At 37.9% G+C, this 17,253-nt stretch overlaps 1 protein-coding gene across 2 annotated transcripts in view; it reads right to left on the reverse strand.

Moving 5' to 3' along the window:
- Positions 1-2,284: 2,284 nt before the first annotated feature.
- Positions 2,285-17,253, reverse strand: part of MTRF1 (mitochondrial translation release factor 1) — a 31,506-nt gene continuing 16,537 nt past the window's right edge. For both annotated transcript variants that reach the window (XM_072617114.1, XM_072617115.1), the window contains exons 7-10: positions 16,415-16,532; positions 6,133-6,269; positions 4,740-4,838; positions 2,285-2,449 (exon numbers count right to left, since the gene is read on the reverse strand). In XM_072617114.1, coding sequence (XP_072473215.1) covers positions 2,336-2,449; positions 4,740-4,838; positions 6,133-6,269; positions 16,415-16,532 — 468 coding nt within the window. In that variant the 3' untranslated portion in view covers positions 2,285-2,335. The remainder of the gene's footprint in view (positions 2,450-4,739; positions 4,839-6,132; positions 6,270-16,414; positions 16,533-17,253) is intronic.

The raw sequence follows: 17,253 nt of genomic DNA on the forward strand, positions 1-17,253 counted from the left end.
GAAAACCTGAGTTCAAATTCAGTCTCAGCCGCTGATTAGCTGTGTGAAGGTGGGCAAGTCGCTTAACCTCTTGTTTGTCTCAGTTCCCTCTTTATTAAAATGGGGATAATAATGCCACCTGTATCCCAGGGTTGTTGTTAGCATGACATGAGATAATACTTGTAAAGCACTTAGCACAGCATTATATAAATGTCAGAAATTTTTAATTATTCCTTCAGCCTCCAATGGGACTTAGTTCCTTAATCCCCTTGAGTGTGGAGTCCATAGAGAAACTAACATTCATATTTTGCATGCCAGAAAAAAAAAGGATGGTTGCTTTTTTTAAAGTTCCTAATTCCTGTTTTCATATAATTTAGTCTTAGGTACATTGCTTCTCAAACTGTTGTGCACCTTTAAAAGTAGATCTTTTAGATCTTCATACTAACTTTTTACAAATGTATTTCAAAATACCGGGCAGTCATTCACATTGTTTCAGTCTCCTCTTCTTTTATCATAAAAAACTTTCAAGGTTTACTTTTAAAATAAAAGCATATTTCCCTGTGATATCCTGAAGGTTTTGCATTGTTTGTATGAAGCTTAGGCTTTTAGAAATTTATTTTGTTGTCTCCAGTTTACATAAGTATCCTCCATCTGACAGGCTTGGAAAAAAGTCAACCTAAAACTTTGTTGATTGAAAACCTAATATTTAGAGTTTTTCCAAGACTTTACATGGTAGAGACCTTCCTCTAAAATATAGTAGGGCATAAAAAAAATCCTTTCAGACAAATTCAAATGGAAATTTCAAAAGGTGTGTATAAATAGGAGAAGTATTATAGCATAGTGTACAGAGAGTTGACCTGTAATCCTGAGACCCAGCAAGTCCCACTTTAGGCACACATTGGTTGTGTGACCCTGGGTTAATCACAATCTCTCAGTTTTCCAGACAACCCTAAGACTCTAAATTGCAGAGAAGGTTCCTATTGGAACATCTCCCAAAGAAGTCATAGGCCCAGTCCCTATGCCTTGTGAATATCTGAGGTGGTAAATAAAAAAAATTATCAACATAATTTACAGGAACAAAATTTCTTTAAAACACTTTAAAAAAATCAAATTAAGAACAAAATCATGAAGGGCCTTAAATGACAAGTTAAAGAGTTGTGAGTGATCAACAAACAGATATTGATTGAGTGCTTTCTATGTCCAAGTCACTATGCTATGCCCTTGGCATACAAGGACAAAAAATTTAAAATATGGGCAGATCTAGGTCTTAGGAAGCTTATTTTCTCAGTTGTGTGGAAGCTAGATTGGAGACCAAAAAGACTGGAAGCAGTCATGATCATTCAAATGATATTCAGCATATTAACATTTGACAAAGCAATTTGTATAAACAATACAAGTAACATTTATATATCATCTGCTATGTGCCAGGCATTGTGCTAAGTGCTTATATAATATTTCATTTGAACCTCACAACACTAGGAGGTAGGTCCTATTATTATCCCCATTTTAGAGTTGAGAGAGATTGTGACTTGCCCAAGGCCACACCTAGTAAGTGTCTGAAGTGGGAATTGAACTTAGGTATTCCTGCCTCCACTATCAGTGCGCTCTCTACCTAGCTGCCTTATAGTAAGGCAGTTATCCCCATTTTACAGAAGAGAAAGCTGAGACTTTGAATGGGAGATAACTGGTGCCCTCAACAGAAATAGGAAAGTTTGGAGGAGGAAGAGTTAGATGAAGGGGCACCAGCTAGGAATAAAATAAAGGTAGTGCCCATATTTTATTTGGTATTTATTGCCTGTATTTCCTAGCATTGTTGTCTCAACATTTTAGCAACAGCTTAATAAGGATGTGCGAAATTATATTAAAATGATTATTAAAGACATAGATTAAGCTTCCTAGTAATTCTAATGTCAAATGCAGGAAATGATTTCAAAGTGTAACTGGATCCAAAAAAAAAAAAAAAAGACAGAAATAAAATGGTCTTTTAGCTACATTTTCTCTGAATATTTCAGTAGGACTTGACTAAAGCAACCTACTAGGATAGCTATTTGGCACAATGGATAGAGTGCCAAGCCTGGAATCAGGAAGACCACTCTTCCTGAGTTCAAATGTGTTTTGAAATATTTACTACTTCTGTGACCCTGGTCAAGTCACTTAGCCCAGTTTGCCTTAGTTTCCTCATCTGTAAAATGAGCTATAAAAGGAAATGACAATCCTCTCCAGTATCTTTGCCAAGAAAAGCTCAAATGGGGTCACAAAGTACTGGACATGACTGAAAAAAAAAAGCTGAACTGAACAAAGCAACCCAAGTTTCAGTCTTTTATTTATTTTTCTAACAGCATCCATTTCACTTCCTTTATTCAGAAGATTTAACATGATCATTCAAAATTTCAACAAGGGCTTCTTCATTTGCTGACACTAGCAGTCTTTGGATCAGTATATCCAGAGGTCTCCCACCACATAAAAATTCCTGACAAAAGAAATAAATAGTAATTATTCTGCAAGATAGAGTTATTTATGAAGAGCTGGTGAACAGAAAAAATATAAAAATCAAAGAGAAGAGTCAAGTGACAAATTTGGTTCTTTTTTTTTTAACCTGTGTTGTCACATAAAATGAAGAAATTATGAATAAAGTTGACTACACCTCTGTAAAATTACAGAAAAGATTCTAAGTAGTTCTTAAAATCCAATCTGAATTCTAAGTACTTAAAAATTATAAACTGGCAGTCTAGCTCTAGTTTATCAGTCAGTTTTCCCTGATGTTGGTTAGTCTATCAAGATTCCAAAGCCTTCACTAAGTGGAAAAAATAAAATGTAACTTGCAAAGCTGAGGATTAGTTGCTGCTGGCTCAAGGCGGCAGATAGCAGGCTATAAGGCTCAGAACACTTGGGTTCTTTCTGCTTCCAAATACCTATGTAACTTTGGACAAGTAATTTAACTTCTCTGGCTCTCAGCTTCCTTATCTAGAAAATGATTTTTAACATTCTATGATTCTGCCTCTGAATAAACCTAAACCTTTATATTCACTTGTACCAAAAATGTCTTTCTATCTTAAATTTCTCAAGATTACTTCCACTCTACCTCTATTCTAAAAGGGCCATTGTTTGCAGTCTCCCCTCAACCACACACCCACTTTTAAACCTATATGTTTAAACTTTTTCCAGTGTGAGACCACCATTGTCTATCATTTAAATTCAGATATATAAATAGATAATAATAAAACCTTATGGTTTGTGATACTCTTTACATATATTGTCTCATTTGATCCAACAACCCTGTGAATGTACAATCTGTTGCACATAGTAGGCACTTAATTTTTTATAAACTGAATTTGCAGAATAAGTCAACTTGGATTTGCATGGCTTGTTTCAATCAGAAGATTTCAAAATTACTTTATAAATCTTCTGTGGCTGCTGAATTTAAGAATGGATTGGGAGACAGAGGCCAAATCTCTTACTCCAAGAGCATTTACTATTCAATGAATGACCTTAAACAAGTCATGGGTTTGTTGCAAGAATTTTCTGTGTCCTTACTGGCTAATACCCAAATATGCCATCATGGGATGCACACAGATAAACTGCAGTTTATTCACTCAAGAGTATGGCCTATACCATCAGCAGGAGATGGACATGTGTGCCTCACATTTCCACTGATCACACACAACACACACATGTATATCATCTTCAGAGTATGGACTTTGAAATATATATGCATATTATATAATATGCATGTACTGTGTGAGTATACATATACATGCACACACATATACACATATCTCCTAAGCAAAGAGAGTCACAAAAGACAAGATATGTTTCTTACAAATCACTTTTGGTAAGAGCAGGTAAAGCAGAGTAGTGAGAAAGGTACTTATGAAAACAAAAAGAGGATGGTTAGATTGTTACAAGGAAAGAATGTATCCTTGTTAGTGTATCCATCTCCCCCCTTTCAGCAGTCTACTAGTTCACTCAGTAGACAAAAAAAAACCATCTGTGCATTACAATTTGTATTCGAGTATCTATGATGCTTTCCAGAGGAGAGCTCTTTAACTTTGAGTCCTAACTATATTGTCAGAACCTTTTGAGACCTGTGCTGTTCAGCATTACTACAGCATCTGAGGAAAGATTCACACACTGTTCTGTTCTCATAATGGACAGTAAAGAAGTAAAACAAAGATGACCTGGCTAGATACTGACATACAAAGTCAAGAACCTTTTTTTTTTTTAAACAAGAGCAATGATATTTTAAAATGAGGGACCTAGTCAGGTATGGTGATGCACACCCATAATTCCTGCAGCTGCCTCCAGAGGCTGTCTGATGAATCACTTGAGGTCAGGTGTCCAGAACTAACACAATGACCCACAGGAAACAGGACCTCCAAGTTGCCTAAGAAGAGGTGTACTTGTCCAGGTCAGAAAAATGGGGCAGGTTAAAACTTCCTAACTAATTGGCATTGAAGAGGCGCATGAATGGCCACTGCATTTGTAACCTGGGGAAATGGGAGACCCAGTCTTAGACCAAAACAAAAGGCATCTGTGTAAGTTTTGACTGAGTCTTCTAACATCTCCAAAGAAAGGCTTGTTAATGGTAAGGCTAATGGTAGACTAATGAAAGAAAGCATTTACAAATTTTGGGGGACTGACAAATGTAGACTAGCATATTGTCTCCAGATCATTTATTAATATTTAGAATACAACCATATGAAATGATTTGCTTCTTAATTGGAAATGAAGAGTAGATAAAGCAAGATCAGAGGAAATACCTTAATATCTCGAGCTTCATAAGAGATTCTATGGTCAGTGACTCTGTCCTGGGTGAAATTATATGTCCGAATTCTTTCTGACTGAGCTCTTGTTCCCACCTGTGTAACAACAATATCTTGTATTCAATCAAGTAATCGATGTCTTAATTATATTGTTTTATATCATTTTCACCTACATGTGCTGTAACTTGCCTAGTCCTTGTAACTGATTTTCAGTTGCAAAAAGCTTAATTTGCTCTTAAAGAGATGCATTAAAACCCCAAATCTTAAATCTTGAATTGACCTTAGAAGTCACCTAATTCAGCCTATTAATTTTGCACATGAGGAAACTGAGGTTTAGTGACAGTAAATCAATTACCCAATGTCACAAACACCTATCATGGTTGTGGGAGAATTGGAATTAAAACCCAACCCTACTAACTTGACCTTTCCTCCCTACATCCCCAAAACAACGAATGGGTAGCAACTCTTTTTTTCTATTTAAAATAATAATTTAATTTTTCTGCAAACACATTTGCAGAAACTTCCATTTTAAATACTAAAAGAAATTATGATTTCATCAGCAGGGGCACTCCCCTCTACTAATCATCAACCCCTCTACATCTTTCAAAATCTTTATTGTGCCAGAATGAAATTGTGCCAGAAATAAATTCATCCTCTGGTAGTAAAAACTTCATCTTAAGGAGGGAGAAATCAGTTTGAGAAAGTAGCCAGCTTACTTCTGCTACTGTGAGAAGTGCATTACATTGAAGATCTTCCTAATAATGAAACTAACAGAAATACAGATATGATTCTGGACAGCTAAGAAATAACCTAGCTCAGAGAAAGGCAACACAGTCTAGATGAAAACAAGTATTCAGCAAAGAAGCACATTTTTGTGTGCTTTTGTGCACACCTTTGGATGAAAGCAGAGCTTTTAATCCTAGGCAAAACTGAAGGGTTTGTTTTTGTTCAGTCATTTCAGTTATGTCCAACTCTGTGTGTTCCCATTTGGGATTTTCTTGGCAAAAATACTGAAGTGGTTTGCATTTCCTTTTCTAGCTCATTTTACAGATGAGAAAACTTGAGGCAAACAGACTTAAGTGACTTGCCCAGGGTCACACAACTAGTGGCTGAAGACTGGACTCAGGTCCTCTTGACTTCAGACCTGATATTTACCCGTTGCCCAAATAGAAATGTTAGCTGCTATTACTATATATAAGTTGCATATAGTACAATATAATATACTATTTATGTAGTATAATATATAATATTATTATCCATTTAGCCTGTTTACAAATGGACAATTTCCTGTTAACAGAGAATGACATTAACATTTAATATGGGAAAAGTATTACATTTGATAAACATTTAAATATTTAATTTTTATGCAGTAGGAAGAAAACTATCTTACCTGCAGTTTTCGAACACTCTGTCTTTTATTTTGTTCTCTCTCAACAGTCTGCTGGTAGAGTTTAGCTCTTAACACACGCAAAGCTGTGTCTTTATTTTGGATCTGTGATCGTTCTTGCTGGCATTCAACTACTAGTCCTGAAAAATCAGACACCCTGGAAGTGAACAATGGCCACGTGAACTCATATTAAGTGTGCTGTGCTGGACTAGAAAATTCTGGAATGGAAAGTATAATTCAAATTAAAGGACCTGATTTCAAATCCTGGCTCCATTACATTCTACCTGAACAACTCTGGGGCAAGTCAGTTCACCTTTGTGGGCACAGAGTTCCTCATGTATAAAATGAAGTAATTAGACCAGATGATCTCTAAAGGTGCCTTTTAGCTCTAAATCCTATGACCTCTGGGGTCCTTTCCAACTCCTAGGAACCTCCAAAGCCAGAAATTCCTTGTACAGAAGCCCCACAAGTGAGCATCCAGCTTTAATGTAAAGACCTCCAGTGACAGGGAACCTGTTACCTCTTCAAAGAGCCCATCCCACTTTCAGATAGCTTCAGTTGTTAGAAAGTGTTTTCTTCTACAGAACTAAAATCTGTTCCTTTATCAGCTTCTACCCATTTCTCTTAGTTCTGTCTTCTGGGGCCAATGGGAACAAATCTCTAAGATTCTAAAAAATGAAAAAGAAGAAAAGGGGAAAAAAGGCCTTTGGCTGGAATCAACATGCACCTAAAAATCCCTCAGTGGCCCAGTGGAAACAAAGAAAGAGCCAAGCATAAATCCTATCATAGAATCCCCATGCAGGAACAGGGAAGACACATATCTACATTTTCACAATGAAGGTTCCACTTGTCAGATGCTTCCCTGAATTGACTGAGCACCAGGGACCCTCTCATATCTTATGATCTCTCCTACCAAGGCAAGAAAACTTTCTAGCAAAAAATGAAAGCAAAGTAGATGCCCATCAATTGGGGAATGGCTAAATGAGCTGATGGACATGAATGTTTGGGAATAATTACTATACTGTAAGAAATGATGACTGTGATGACTGTAGAGATCTCCATAAACTAATGCAGAGGGAAGTAAGCAGAGCCAAGATAATAGTATTCACAATGGCTAAAACAATGGACATGGAAAAACCACCGCCACAAAACAACCAAAGTGAATGCTGCAAAAATTACAAAGAACAAGCTTGGCTCTAATGAAGAGATTGGAGAAAATACCTCCCTGACCTTCTTGCAGAAGTGGGAGGTCCACAGCTATGGAACAATGCATATTTTTTTAATGTATTGATTTTGAGACATTTTCTCTGATCATGATCATTCAGATCACACCAAAACAGTAATGCACCAAAGATTTTATTTGCTGATTTTTTTTCCTCTTTTCTTTGTAAAAATATACTTTATGTTATATAGGATACTTCTCTAGGAGGGGGATGGATACAGGGGAAAATTATGTAATGTAAAAACAAAAGATATTCATAAAAATTTACTTAAAAAAAGAAAAATCCTCTTTTTGTAAGGTAATATCAAGCAGTTAAAGTTACACACACACAAAAAAGATTTGTAACTAAAGGACCAATGTAGGAGAAAATAAGGGGGAAAAGTATGAAAAGAATCTCTAGCACATAAAATTCTGAGACACAGACATTCTGGATGGTGTATGTTTGAATGGATCTTCATCTAACCCAGATCTCAGTGCCTGAGCCCAACCATCATTGGCATCTTTTCTTCTCTCATCTTCAAGAGTGCCACGTTTCACTATGCACCTACTTCTCCTGCTCTTGCCCTTTTTATCGCTTGCTGGCACTGACCTAGCAGTGACCTTTTTGCTGAAGGTTCCTCTGGATCCAGGACATCCCATTTTTTGCATGATTTAGTTTCCTTTTTCTAAGCATACTGATAATTTGTTGCTAGCACTATTCTGACTGGGGAACTAAGGTTTCCCCTTTATTGTTCTGAACTAGTACCTTAATCAAAAGCTCTTAGCCTGGAGACTAATGCATTAGTCTTCCCAGTGGATAAATTTCAGGGGAGTTCATTCATGTGGATAGGAAAAAATTATGTCTTTATTTTTACTAAACTCCAGCTGAAATTTAGCATTTCCTTCCATTAAAAATTGAAAAACAAGCATTATTCTGAGAAGTCCATAAGCTTTACCAAGCTGCCAAAGGGGTCCATTGCACACAAAAAAGGCTAAGAACTCCTGCCCTAGATTCTACCTACCATGCTGTTAGAAGGTGGGATCACAGGCACAGTCTTGCCTGCCATAGGCATGTAGTTAATTGAAAATCTTCTACATTTTGCATGCTCCCTTCAACATTTTCTTTAAAAAATTCAAGAAGAATGACCTTTCCTTGATTCATCCTTCAAGTTCTGTTTCATGTTAGTTGACCCTTGCTGGTTCTTGCCTGTGAATCACCTAAAGTTCAGTGACATCTATTCCTATTTACTCAGGTGCAAACTGACTCACTGACTAGCTCAGTTATTTACAAAGAGAGGAGACTCCCAGAAGTCACCTAAATACACTCTTACAATCCAGAATTCTCTAGGACACACATTGAAATGAGATAAAGATCATCTCCAGAAGGGAAAGTTTATCTCAAATACTATAGCCAGGAACAGATGACTTTGGAATGAAAAAAATTAGATGAGAGCTATGAAAATTTGAAAATTTGGGGTAAGAAATCTAAAAAAGGAGATTTGGTGAAAAGTAACTTTGTTAACCTTTCTTATGCACTGTCTAGGAAAGTGGTGCCAACAGTTTAGTTAGCAATGAGAAAAGAAAAACTTATTATAATAAATGAGTTAATTTTCAAAGACCAAATGGACTTTCTTCAAATTCTGCATCCTAATGGTAAAAAATGAAAGGAACTTAGAAATAATTAACTCTTAATTATCTAAGATATTAAAGCAGGGCACTAGAAAAAGGAATTATAAACCTAAAAGTTTAACTAATCTTTTTTTAAAAACAGAGGTTTTTTTTGGAGGCCATCAGGGTTAAGTGACTTGCCCAGGGACACACAGCTAGTAAGTGTCACATTTGAATTCAGGTCCCTCTGACTCCAGGGCCAGTGCTCTATCCACTGTACTACCTAACTGCCCCAAAACATTTTTTAATTAATCTTTCCAACTTGCTTAAGCCTAAACAAACATTTTAGCCTGTCTGTATATTATACGTAAGAACAAAGAGTCAGTGTATCTCCAAGAGATCATAAAAATGGGAAAGGGTCCCACATGTACAAAATATTTATAGCACATCTCTTTGTGGTGGCCAAAAACTGGAAATCAAGGGGATGCCCATCAATGGGGGAGTGGCTAAACAAGCTGTGGTATATGAATGTAACAGAATACTATTGTGCTATGAGAAACGATGAACAGGAAGACTTGAGAGGCCTAGAAAGACTTATATGATCTGATGCTGAGTGAAAGGAGCAGAACCAGGAGAACTTTGTACACAGCAACAACCACAGAGCGCAAGGAATTTTCTGGTAGACTTAGTACTTCATTGCAATGCAAGGACTTAAAAAATTTCCCAATGGTCTCCTAAGGCAAAATGTCTTCCACATCCAGAGAAAGAATTATGCAATTTGATCACAGAATAAAGCAGATCATTTTCTTTTGTATTATGTTTTGTTGTATTTTATGATTTCTCCCATTCATTTTAATTCTTCTATGCAACATGACTAAGGTGAAAATGTATTGGGGGAGGAGCCAAGATGGCGGAGTAGAAAGACACACATATGCTAGCTCCAAACCCACAGCCCATAAAATATCTGTAAAGAAGAACTCCCAACAAATTCTGGAGCAGCAGAAGCCACAGAACGATGGAGCGGATGAGATTTCTGTTCCAGAGAGCCCTGAAAACCTGACACGAAAGGTCCGTTGTGCACTGGACCTGGAGCAGAGCCCAGCCCTGCCTTGGCCACGCGGTGCCGAGAGGAACAGATCCGAGCAGATCCGAGCAGGCTTCAGGGACGGAATCTCCAGCTGCCGCGCAGGTCCCTGCACCCATAGGTGACAAGGGTTGGTGAGAGAGTCTTTTTGGGTGCCTGACAGGGGAGTGGGGTGTCCCCGTGGCTCGGGCCCCCTTGGGAGGCAGCGGTGGGGGCAGCAGCAGAGAGGGGCTCCCCAAGCAGGCAGGAGCCCGGATCCATTGTTGAAGGTCTCAACATAAACCCCTTGAGGGAACTGAATCCCATGTGGTGGCCCTGCCCCCACCTGAGCACCTGAACTTAATCTCACACTGAATAGCAGCCCTGCCCCCGCCCAAAGCCCTGAGGCTGGGAAGCAGCATTTGAATCTCAGACCCCACACGCTGGCTGAGCGGATCTGGAGGCGAGGTGGGGGTAGAAAGAAAACTCAGAAGTAAAGTCACTGGCTGGGAAAATGCCCAGAAAAGGGAAAAAAAATAAGACTATAGAAGGTTACTTTCTTGGTGAACAGATAATTCCTCCCTTCCTTTCAGATGAGGAAGAACAATGCTTACCATCAGGGAAAGACACAGGAAGTCAAGGCTTCTGTATCCCACACATCCAAAATAAATATACCATGGGCTCAGACCATGGAAGAGCTCAAAAAGGATTTTGAAAATCAAGTTAGAGAGGTGGAGGAAAAACTGGGAAGAGAAATGAGAGAGATGAAAGAAAAGTATGAGAAGCAGGTCAACACCTTGCTAAAGGAGACCCAAAAAAATGCTGAAGAAAGTAACACCTTGAAAAATAGGCTAACTCAAGTGGCAAAAGAGGTTCAGAAAGCCAATGAGGAGAAGAATGCTTTCAAAAATAGAATTAGCCAAATGGAAAAGGAGGTTCAAAAGCTCACTGAAGAAAATAGTTCTTTCAAAATTGGAATGGAACAGATGGAGGCTAAGGACTTTGTGAGAAACCAAGAAATCACAAAACAAAACCAAAAGAATGAAAAAATGGAAGATAATGTGAAATATCTCATTGGAAAAACAACTGACCTGGAAAATAGATCCAGGAGAGACAATTAAAAAATTATGGGACTACCTGAAAGCCATGATAAGAAAAAGAGCCTAGACATCATCTTTCATGAAATTATCAAGGAAAACTTCCCTGAGATTCTAGAACCAGAGGGCAAAATAAGTATTCAAGGAATCCACAGATCACCGCCTGAAAAAGATCCAAAAAGAGAAACTCCTAGGAACATTGTGGCCAAATTCCAGAATTCCCTGGTCAAGGAGAAAATATTGCAAGCAGCTAGAAAGAAACAATTGAAGTATTGTGGAAATACAATCAGGATAACACAAGATCTAGCAGCTTCTACATTAAGGGATCGAAGGGCGTGGAATATCATATTCCAGAAATCAAAGGAACTAGGACTAAAACCAAGAATCACCTACCCAGCAAAACTGAGTATAATACTTCAGGGGAAAAAATGGTCTTTCCATGAAATTGGGGACTTTTAAGCATTCTTGATGAAAAGACCAGAGCTGAAAAGAAAATTTGACTTTCAAACACAAGAATGAAGAGAAGTATGAAAAGGTAAACAGCAAAGAGAAGTCACAAGGGACTTACTAAAGTTGAAGTGTTTACATTCCTACATGGAAAGACAATATTTGTAACTCTTGAAACTTTTCAGTATCTGGGTAGTGGGTGGGATTACACACACACACACACACACACACACACACACACACACACACACACACACAGCACAGAGTGAATTGAATAGGATGGGATCATATCTTAAAAAAATGAAATCAAGCAGTGAGAGAGAAATATATTGGGAGGAGAAAGGGAGAAATGGAATGGGGCAAATTATCTCTCATAAAAGAGGCAAGCAAAAGACCTTTTAGTGGAGGGAAAAAGAAGGGAGGTGAGAGAAAAACATGAAGTTTACTCTCATCACATTCGACTAAAGGAAGGAATAAAATGCACACTCATTTTGGTATGAAAACCTATCTTACAATACAGGAAAGTGGGGGAGAAGGGGATAAGCAGGGTTGGGGGGATGATGGAAGGGAGGGCAATGGGAGGAGGGAGCAATTAGAAGTCAACACTCTTGGGGAGGGACAGGATCAAAAGAGAGAATAGAAGCAATGGGGGGCAGGATAGGATGGAGGGAAATATAGTTAGTCTTACACAACACGACTATTGTGGAAGTCATTTGCAAAACTACACAGATATGGCCTATATTGAATTGCTTGCCTTCCAAAAGGAATCGGTGCGGAGGGAGGGATGAAGAGAAGTTGGAACTCAAAGTTTTAGGATCAACTGTCGAGTACTGTTCCCACTACTAGGAAATAAGAAATACAGGTAAAGGGGTATAGAAAGTTATCTGGCCCTACAGGACAAAAGAGAAGATGGGGACAAGGGAAGAGAGGGATGATAGAAGAGAGGGCAGACTGGTGATAGGGGCAATCAGAATGCTGGGTGTTTTGGGGTGGGGGGAGGGGACAAATGGGGAGAAAATTTGGAACCCAAAATTTTGTGAAAATGAATGTTAAAAGTTAAATAAATTAATAAAAAAGAAAAAAGAAAATGTATTTAACAGGAATATATGTGTAGAACCTATATAAAATTATAAGCCCTCTCAGGGAGGGGGAAAGGAGGGGAAAAATATCTAAAATATATGGAAGTGATTGTAGAACACTGAAAACAAATTAAAAAAAAAAAGAGATGCATATAGAGTCATCAGAGACTAGAGATCCAGTAGTACCTGAGCATGGAAGGAATGGGGGAATCACAGGATCAGGGCAGGAAGGGACCTTAGTCAAGTTTAAACCTTTCATTTTATAGATGAAAAAACTGAGGGGGATCAGAGAAGAAAAATGACTTCCCTATTGTCATATAGATGGTTATAGCAGAGTAGGGATTTGAACTCCAAATACAGGGCTCATTTCTCTTTTCCCCAAAGCTGAAGTTCTATTGTTTCATTCCTAGGAGGGAGGGATTATAGTAGACCCTCCCCCCACCCCAGGACCTTAAAAGTGCTTAAGAAGGTGCTTTTCTACTACAAGTAAGAGATGACCAATATTGCAATACTTCCAGTATAGATATTTGACCAAAGGTTTCAATATGTAGGCTAGCAGACTTTGAGATACTGGTATAACTGACCCAAAGTGAGGATTTTTTTCTTTTTAGAGAAAGTAAAGAATAACTTTAGGAACTGGAGTGGGTGGATAGAGGTGGAGAATGAATATAGAGAATGAGTATTAGTTTCTATCAGACTTTAGTCTGGAAAAGTCTTTTAACCTCTTTGGGCCTCTACTTCCTCATCTATAAAATAAGGTGTTAGACAAGATTATCTCTGAGAATTGTAACAGGTGTATAATCTCTAATACCTAAGATTTAAAGCACTTGCTATCGTAAATATTCACTGGAACCAAATTGCTAGCAAAGTCTGGTCACTTCCAGAATTAGAAAACAAACCAGTAAAGTTAGGAACAAGAGTTCAGACAATCTTGAAGGTTTTGGTAAAAGCCAAGGGTTTAAATGTGGGATCACAGCTAGGAAACTGTTATTCCAAGGGTGGGTCCTTGAGGGCTTAAGTCTAGAAAGTGAATGCAAAACCAAGACATCAGTTTATCAGGGAAAGGAAAGCTGGAATGTGAGTGCTGTTAGCCAGGATCTAAAAAGAGTCCAAGATCAGGGGCATCCATTTAAGCAAAAATGGGCCTGAGGCCAAAGGACTATAAAACTGTGCATACCCTTTAACCCAGCAATACCACTTCTAGGGCTGTATCCCAAAGAGATCATGAAGAGGGAAAAGGACCCACATGTATAAAAATATAGCAGCTTTTTTGTGTGGTGGCAAAGAATTGGAAATAGAGGGGATGCCCATCAATTGGGGAATGGCTGAACAAGTTGTGGTATATGAATGTAATAGAGTATTATTGTGCTATAAGAAACGATGAGCAAGATGACTTCAGAAAAACCTGGAAATACTTATATGAAATGATGCTGAGTGAAATGAGCAGAATCAGGAAAACATTATACACAGTAACAGCAACATTGTGTGATAACTGACCTTGATAGACTTAGCTCTTCTCAGCAATGCAAAGAGATCTAAGATAATTCCAAAAGACTCATGATGGAAAATACTATCTACATCTAGAGAAAGAACTTGGAGTCTGAATGCAGATGGAAGGATACTATTTGCTCTCTTTTTCTTTTCTTGTTTTCTTTTGTTTCTTCTTTCTCGTAGTTCCTCCCATTGGTTCTAATTCTTCTTTACATCATGACTAATGTGAAAATATGTTTAATATGAATGTGTATGTGGAGCCTATGTCACATTGCAAGCCATTTTGCAGGGAAGGAGAGAGGGGGGAGAAAACTTAAAACTCAAAATCTTATGGAAATAAGGGTCCCACATGTACCAAAATATTTATTGCAGCTCTTTTTGTGGTGACCAAAAACTGGAAATCAAGGGGATGCCCACCAATTGGGGAATGGCTGAACAAGTTGTGGTATATGAATGTAATGGATTACTATTGTGCTATGAGAAACAATGAACAGGAAGACTTCAGAGAAGCCTGGAAAGACTACATGAACTGATGCTGAGCGAAAGGAACAGAACCAGAACTTTGTACACAACAACAACCACAATGTGCAAGGAATTTTTCTGGTAGACTTAGAACTTCATTGCAATGCAAGGACTTAAAAAAGTTTCCAATGGACTCTTGATGCAAAATGCCTTCCGCATCCAGAGAAAGAACTATGGAATTGGATTGCAGATAGAAGCAGACCATTTTCTTCTGAATTAAGTTTTGTTTTATGGTTTTGCTCATTCATTTTAATTCTTCTTTGCAACATGTATTTAATAGGAATGTACATGTAGAATCTATATAAGATTGTATGCCATTCTCAAGGAGGGAGTGGGGGGGAGGGGGGAATGAAGGAGAAGAAGAGGAAAAAAATCTAAGATATATGGAAGTGATTGTCAAACACTGAAAACAAATAAAATAATTTTAAAAAATCTTATGGAAGTGAATGTTGAAAATGAAAACTAAATTAATTATTAAAAAAAAGAATACACTGGCAAATGAGAAACCAGATTCAGATAATTATAGAGGAAGCTTTTTTTGGAGGAAATGAATTTGAACTACAGATAAAGGAGAGGAGGGATGCCAGAATGCAGTTGGTAAGGAAGGGCATTGTTTCATGTATATGGTACAATGTGGGCAGAGACTCAGGGTCTGGCAGGGTTCAAGGGTCTGAGATGTAAATACCACCCAGAAAAGTTAGATTAGTTGGGAGGGAGTGTGCAGGTTGACAGTTGCAGTGGTAAGCAATAAATTATCTATATTTGGCTAAAAAAAAAAAAGAATAGAGCCTGAGGTTGGCTGAGGTCAGGGAGCAGATAATTATTGGAATTTCTAATAGATACAATATCTATATCAGAGAAGCCAGGCAGGAAGTGGCAAGAGGTCTAGTCTTTGGTTGAAGTTTACAGACAGTAAACAGTCCCTAAGGGACTGGTATGCCAAGATCAAAGTCAGACTGTGAATAAAAGTATATTGATGGTAAATCACTGGCATATAAGGACTATAGATACATAGGACTCCTTATATCTTCCTTGCCTTGGGCTGGTATTTGTACAAGCTTGGGAAAGGCCTAAATCCATGGTTGGGGACAGATAAGATACCACTAGTCCTGGGTTTTAAAACATGGGTCAGTTCAACCAATGGGTTTTTGGATGGATTTAAGAGAGTCTGTGAACTTGGTTGGAGAAAAAAACCATGTCTTTATTTTCACTAACTTTTGGTTTCCTTTTAGTTCTACGTACCTTATTGTATGTGTTTAAAAAGATCATTCTGAGGAGTTCATTGGTTTCACCAGACTACTAAAGGTATCTGTGACACAAAAAAGTTAAGAACCCTGCCCTAATCCTTAGTAAGGAGACCTAGGATGGTTTCCAGGAAGTCTAAAGTTTAGGGACTGGGTCAGAGGGTAGGTACAGAAGAGGCATTTGGTGCCAAGTCAAGCAACCACAACAAGAGATGCTCCAATAACTACCAGAAAGATTCAGCTGCCTTTTAAGGCTGCAACTTAGGCTGCCAACCTTTTCATTCCTACGTTGCCTGGTCAGTCCTTCTAGATTAAAGGGATCAGGCGTCCATCCTGTCCGTATCCTCTGATAAAGGTATTCCTTCTGGATGGATAGTATCAGGTACCATGCCTTGATCATATTTAATATTTGATCAAGGTTAATAAATATCTGTTGAATTCAGTTACTAGGAGAGACCTTCATGAAGCCCAAACACCTTGGGATTCTAACTGGGAAAAAAGTAAAACATCCAGAAGAGGAAAGATATACTTACCTGTGGGGATATGAACAATTCGGACAGCACTGTCTGTTGTATTAACATGCTGCCCTCCCGCTCCTTTGGCTCGAAATGTATCTATACGCAAATCCTTGGGTTCCACTTTAATATCTACCTAAGATCAAAGGCATTCATAAGTGCTACCCTTAGTGAAACTATCTATATAATAATGATAATAATTTTATACTGAAATTTTTCAATAAATGATCTGTTTTGCAATAAAGTAATTTTATTACTACCACCAAAGACTGTTAAAGAAAAAAATTCATTAAAAATTATTACCATAAACATTGTATTCCAACTGTTTGCTATTTAGTGATGCTAAATTTGAATGTTATCAAGTCATAGGTAATCTAATATTTTTATAAGCTTTTACTTTTCTATCACTCCTAGAATTATAATGGAAAAAAATGCTACATTATGTTCCTAAACATCAGAGTATTTTTGGCATATCAGTGTTCTCCTAGTGATTTTATTACAGTCTCTAGAATTCCTAGTAGGCACTTAAAGAATTCTAGCTTCTATTCTTCCTTCCTTGCTGCCTTTTTCCCTTCCTTGCCCTACTTTTCGCCTTTCCTTCCTTCGAAAGAATTAAAGCCAAAGACAACCCAAAATGAAGAGATGATGACCCTGAGCAGTTTGCAACACATTACAAGTGAAAACACAGAAGAAGCAGTGTAAATAATGTGGTACAATGGAAATAGTGCTGGATTTAGAGTCAGAAGACCTGGGTTCAAGTTCTGTCTCTGCCACTTACTCTCTCCATGCAAGTTATTTCACCTCTCTGGCTTTGAGTTATCTTATAAAATGAAGGAGTCAGACTAGTTGGCCTCTAA

The sequence above is a fragment of the Notamacropus eugenii genome, chromosome 6 (genome assembly GCF_028372415.1).
Source record: "Notamacropus eugenii isolate mMacEug1 chromosome 6, mMacEug1.pri_v2, whole genome shotgun sequence".
Classification (NCBI taxonomy): Eukaryota; Metazoa; Chordata; class Mammalia; order Diprotodontia; family Macropodidae; genus Notamacropus; species Notamacropus eugenii.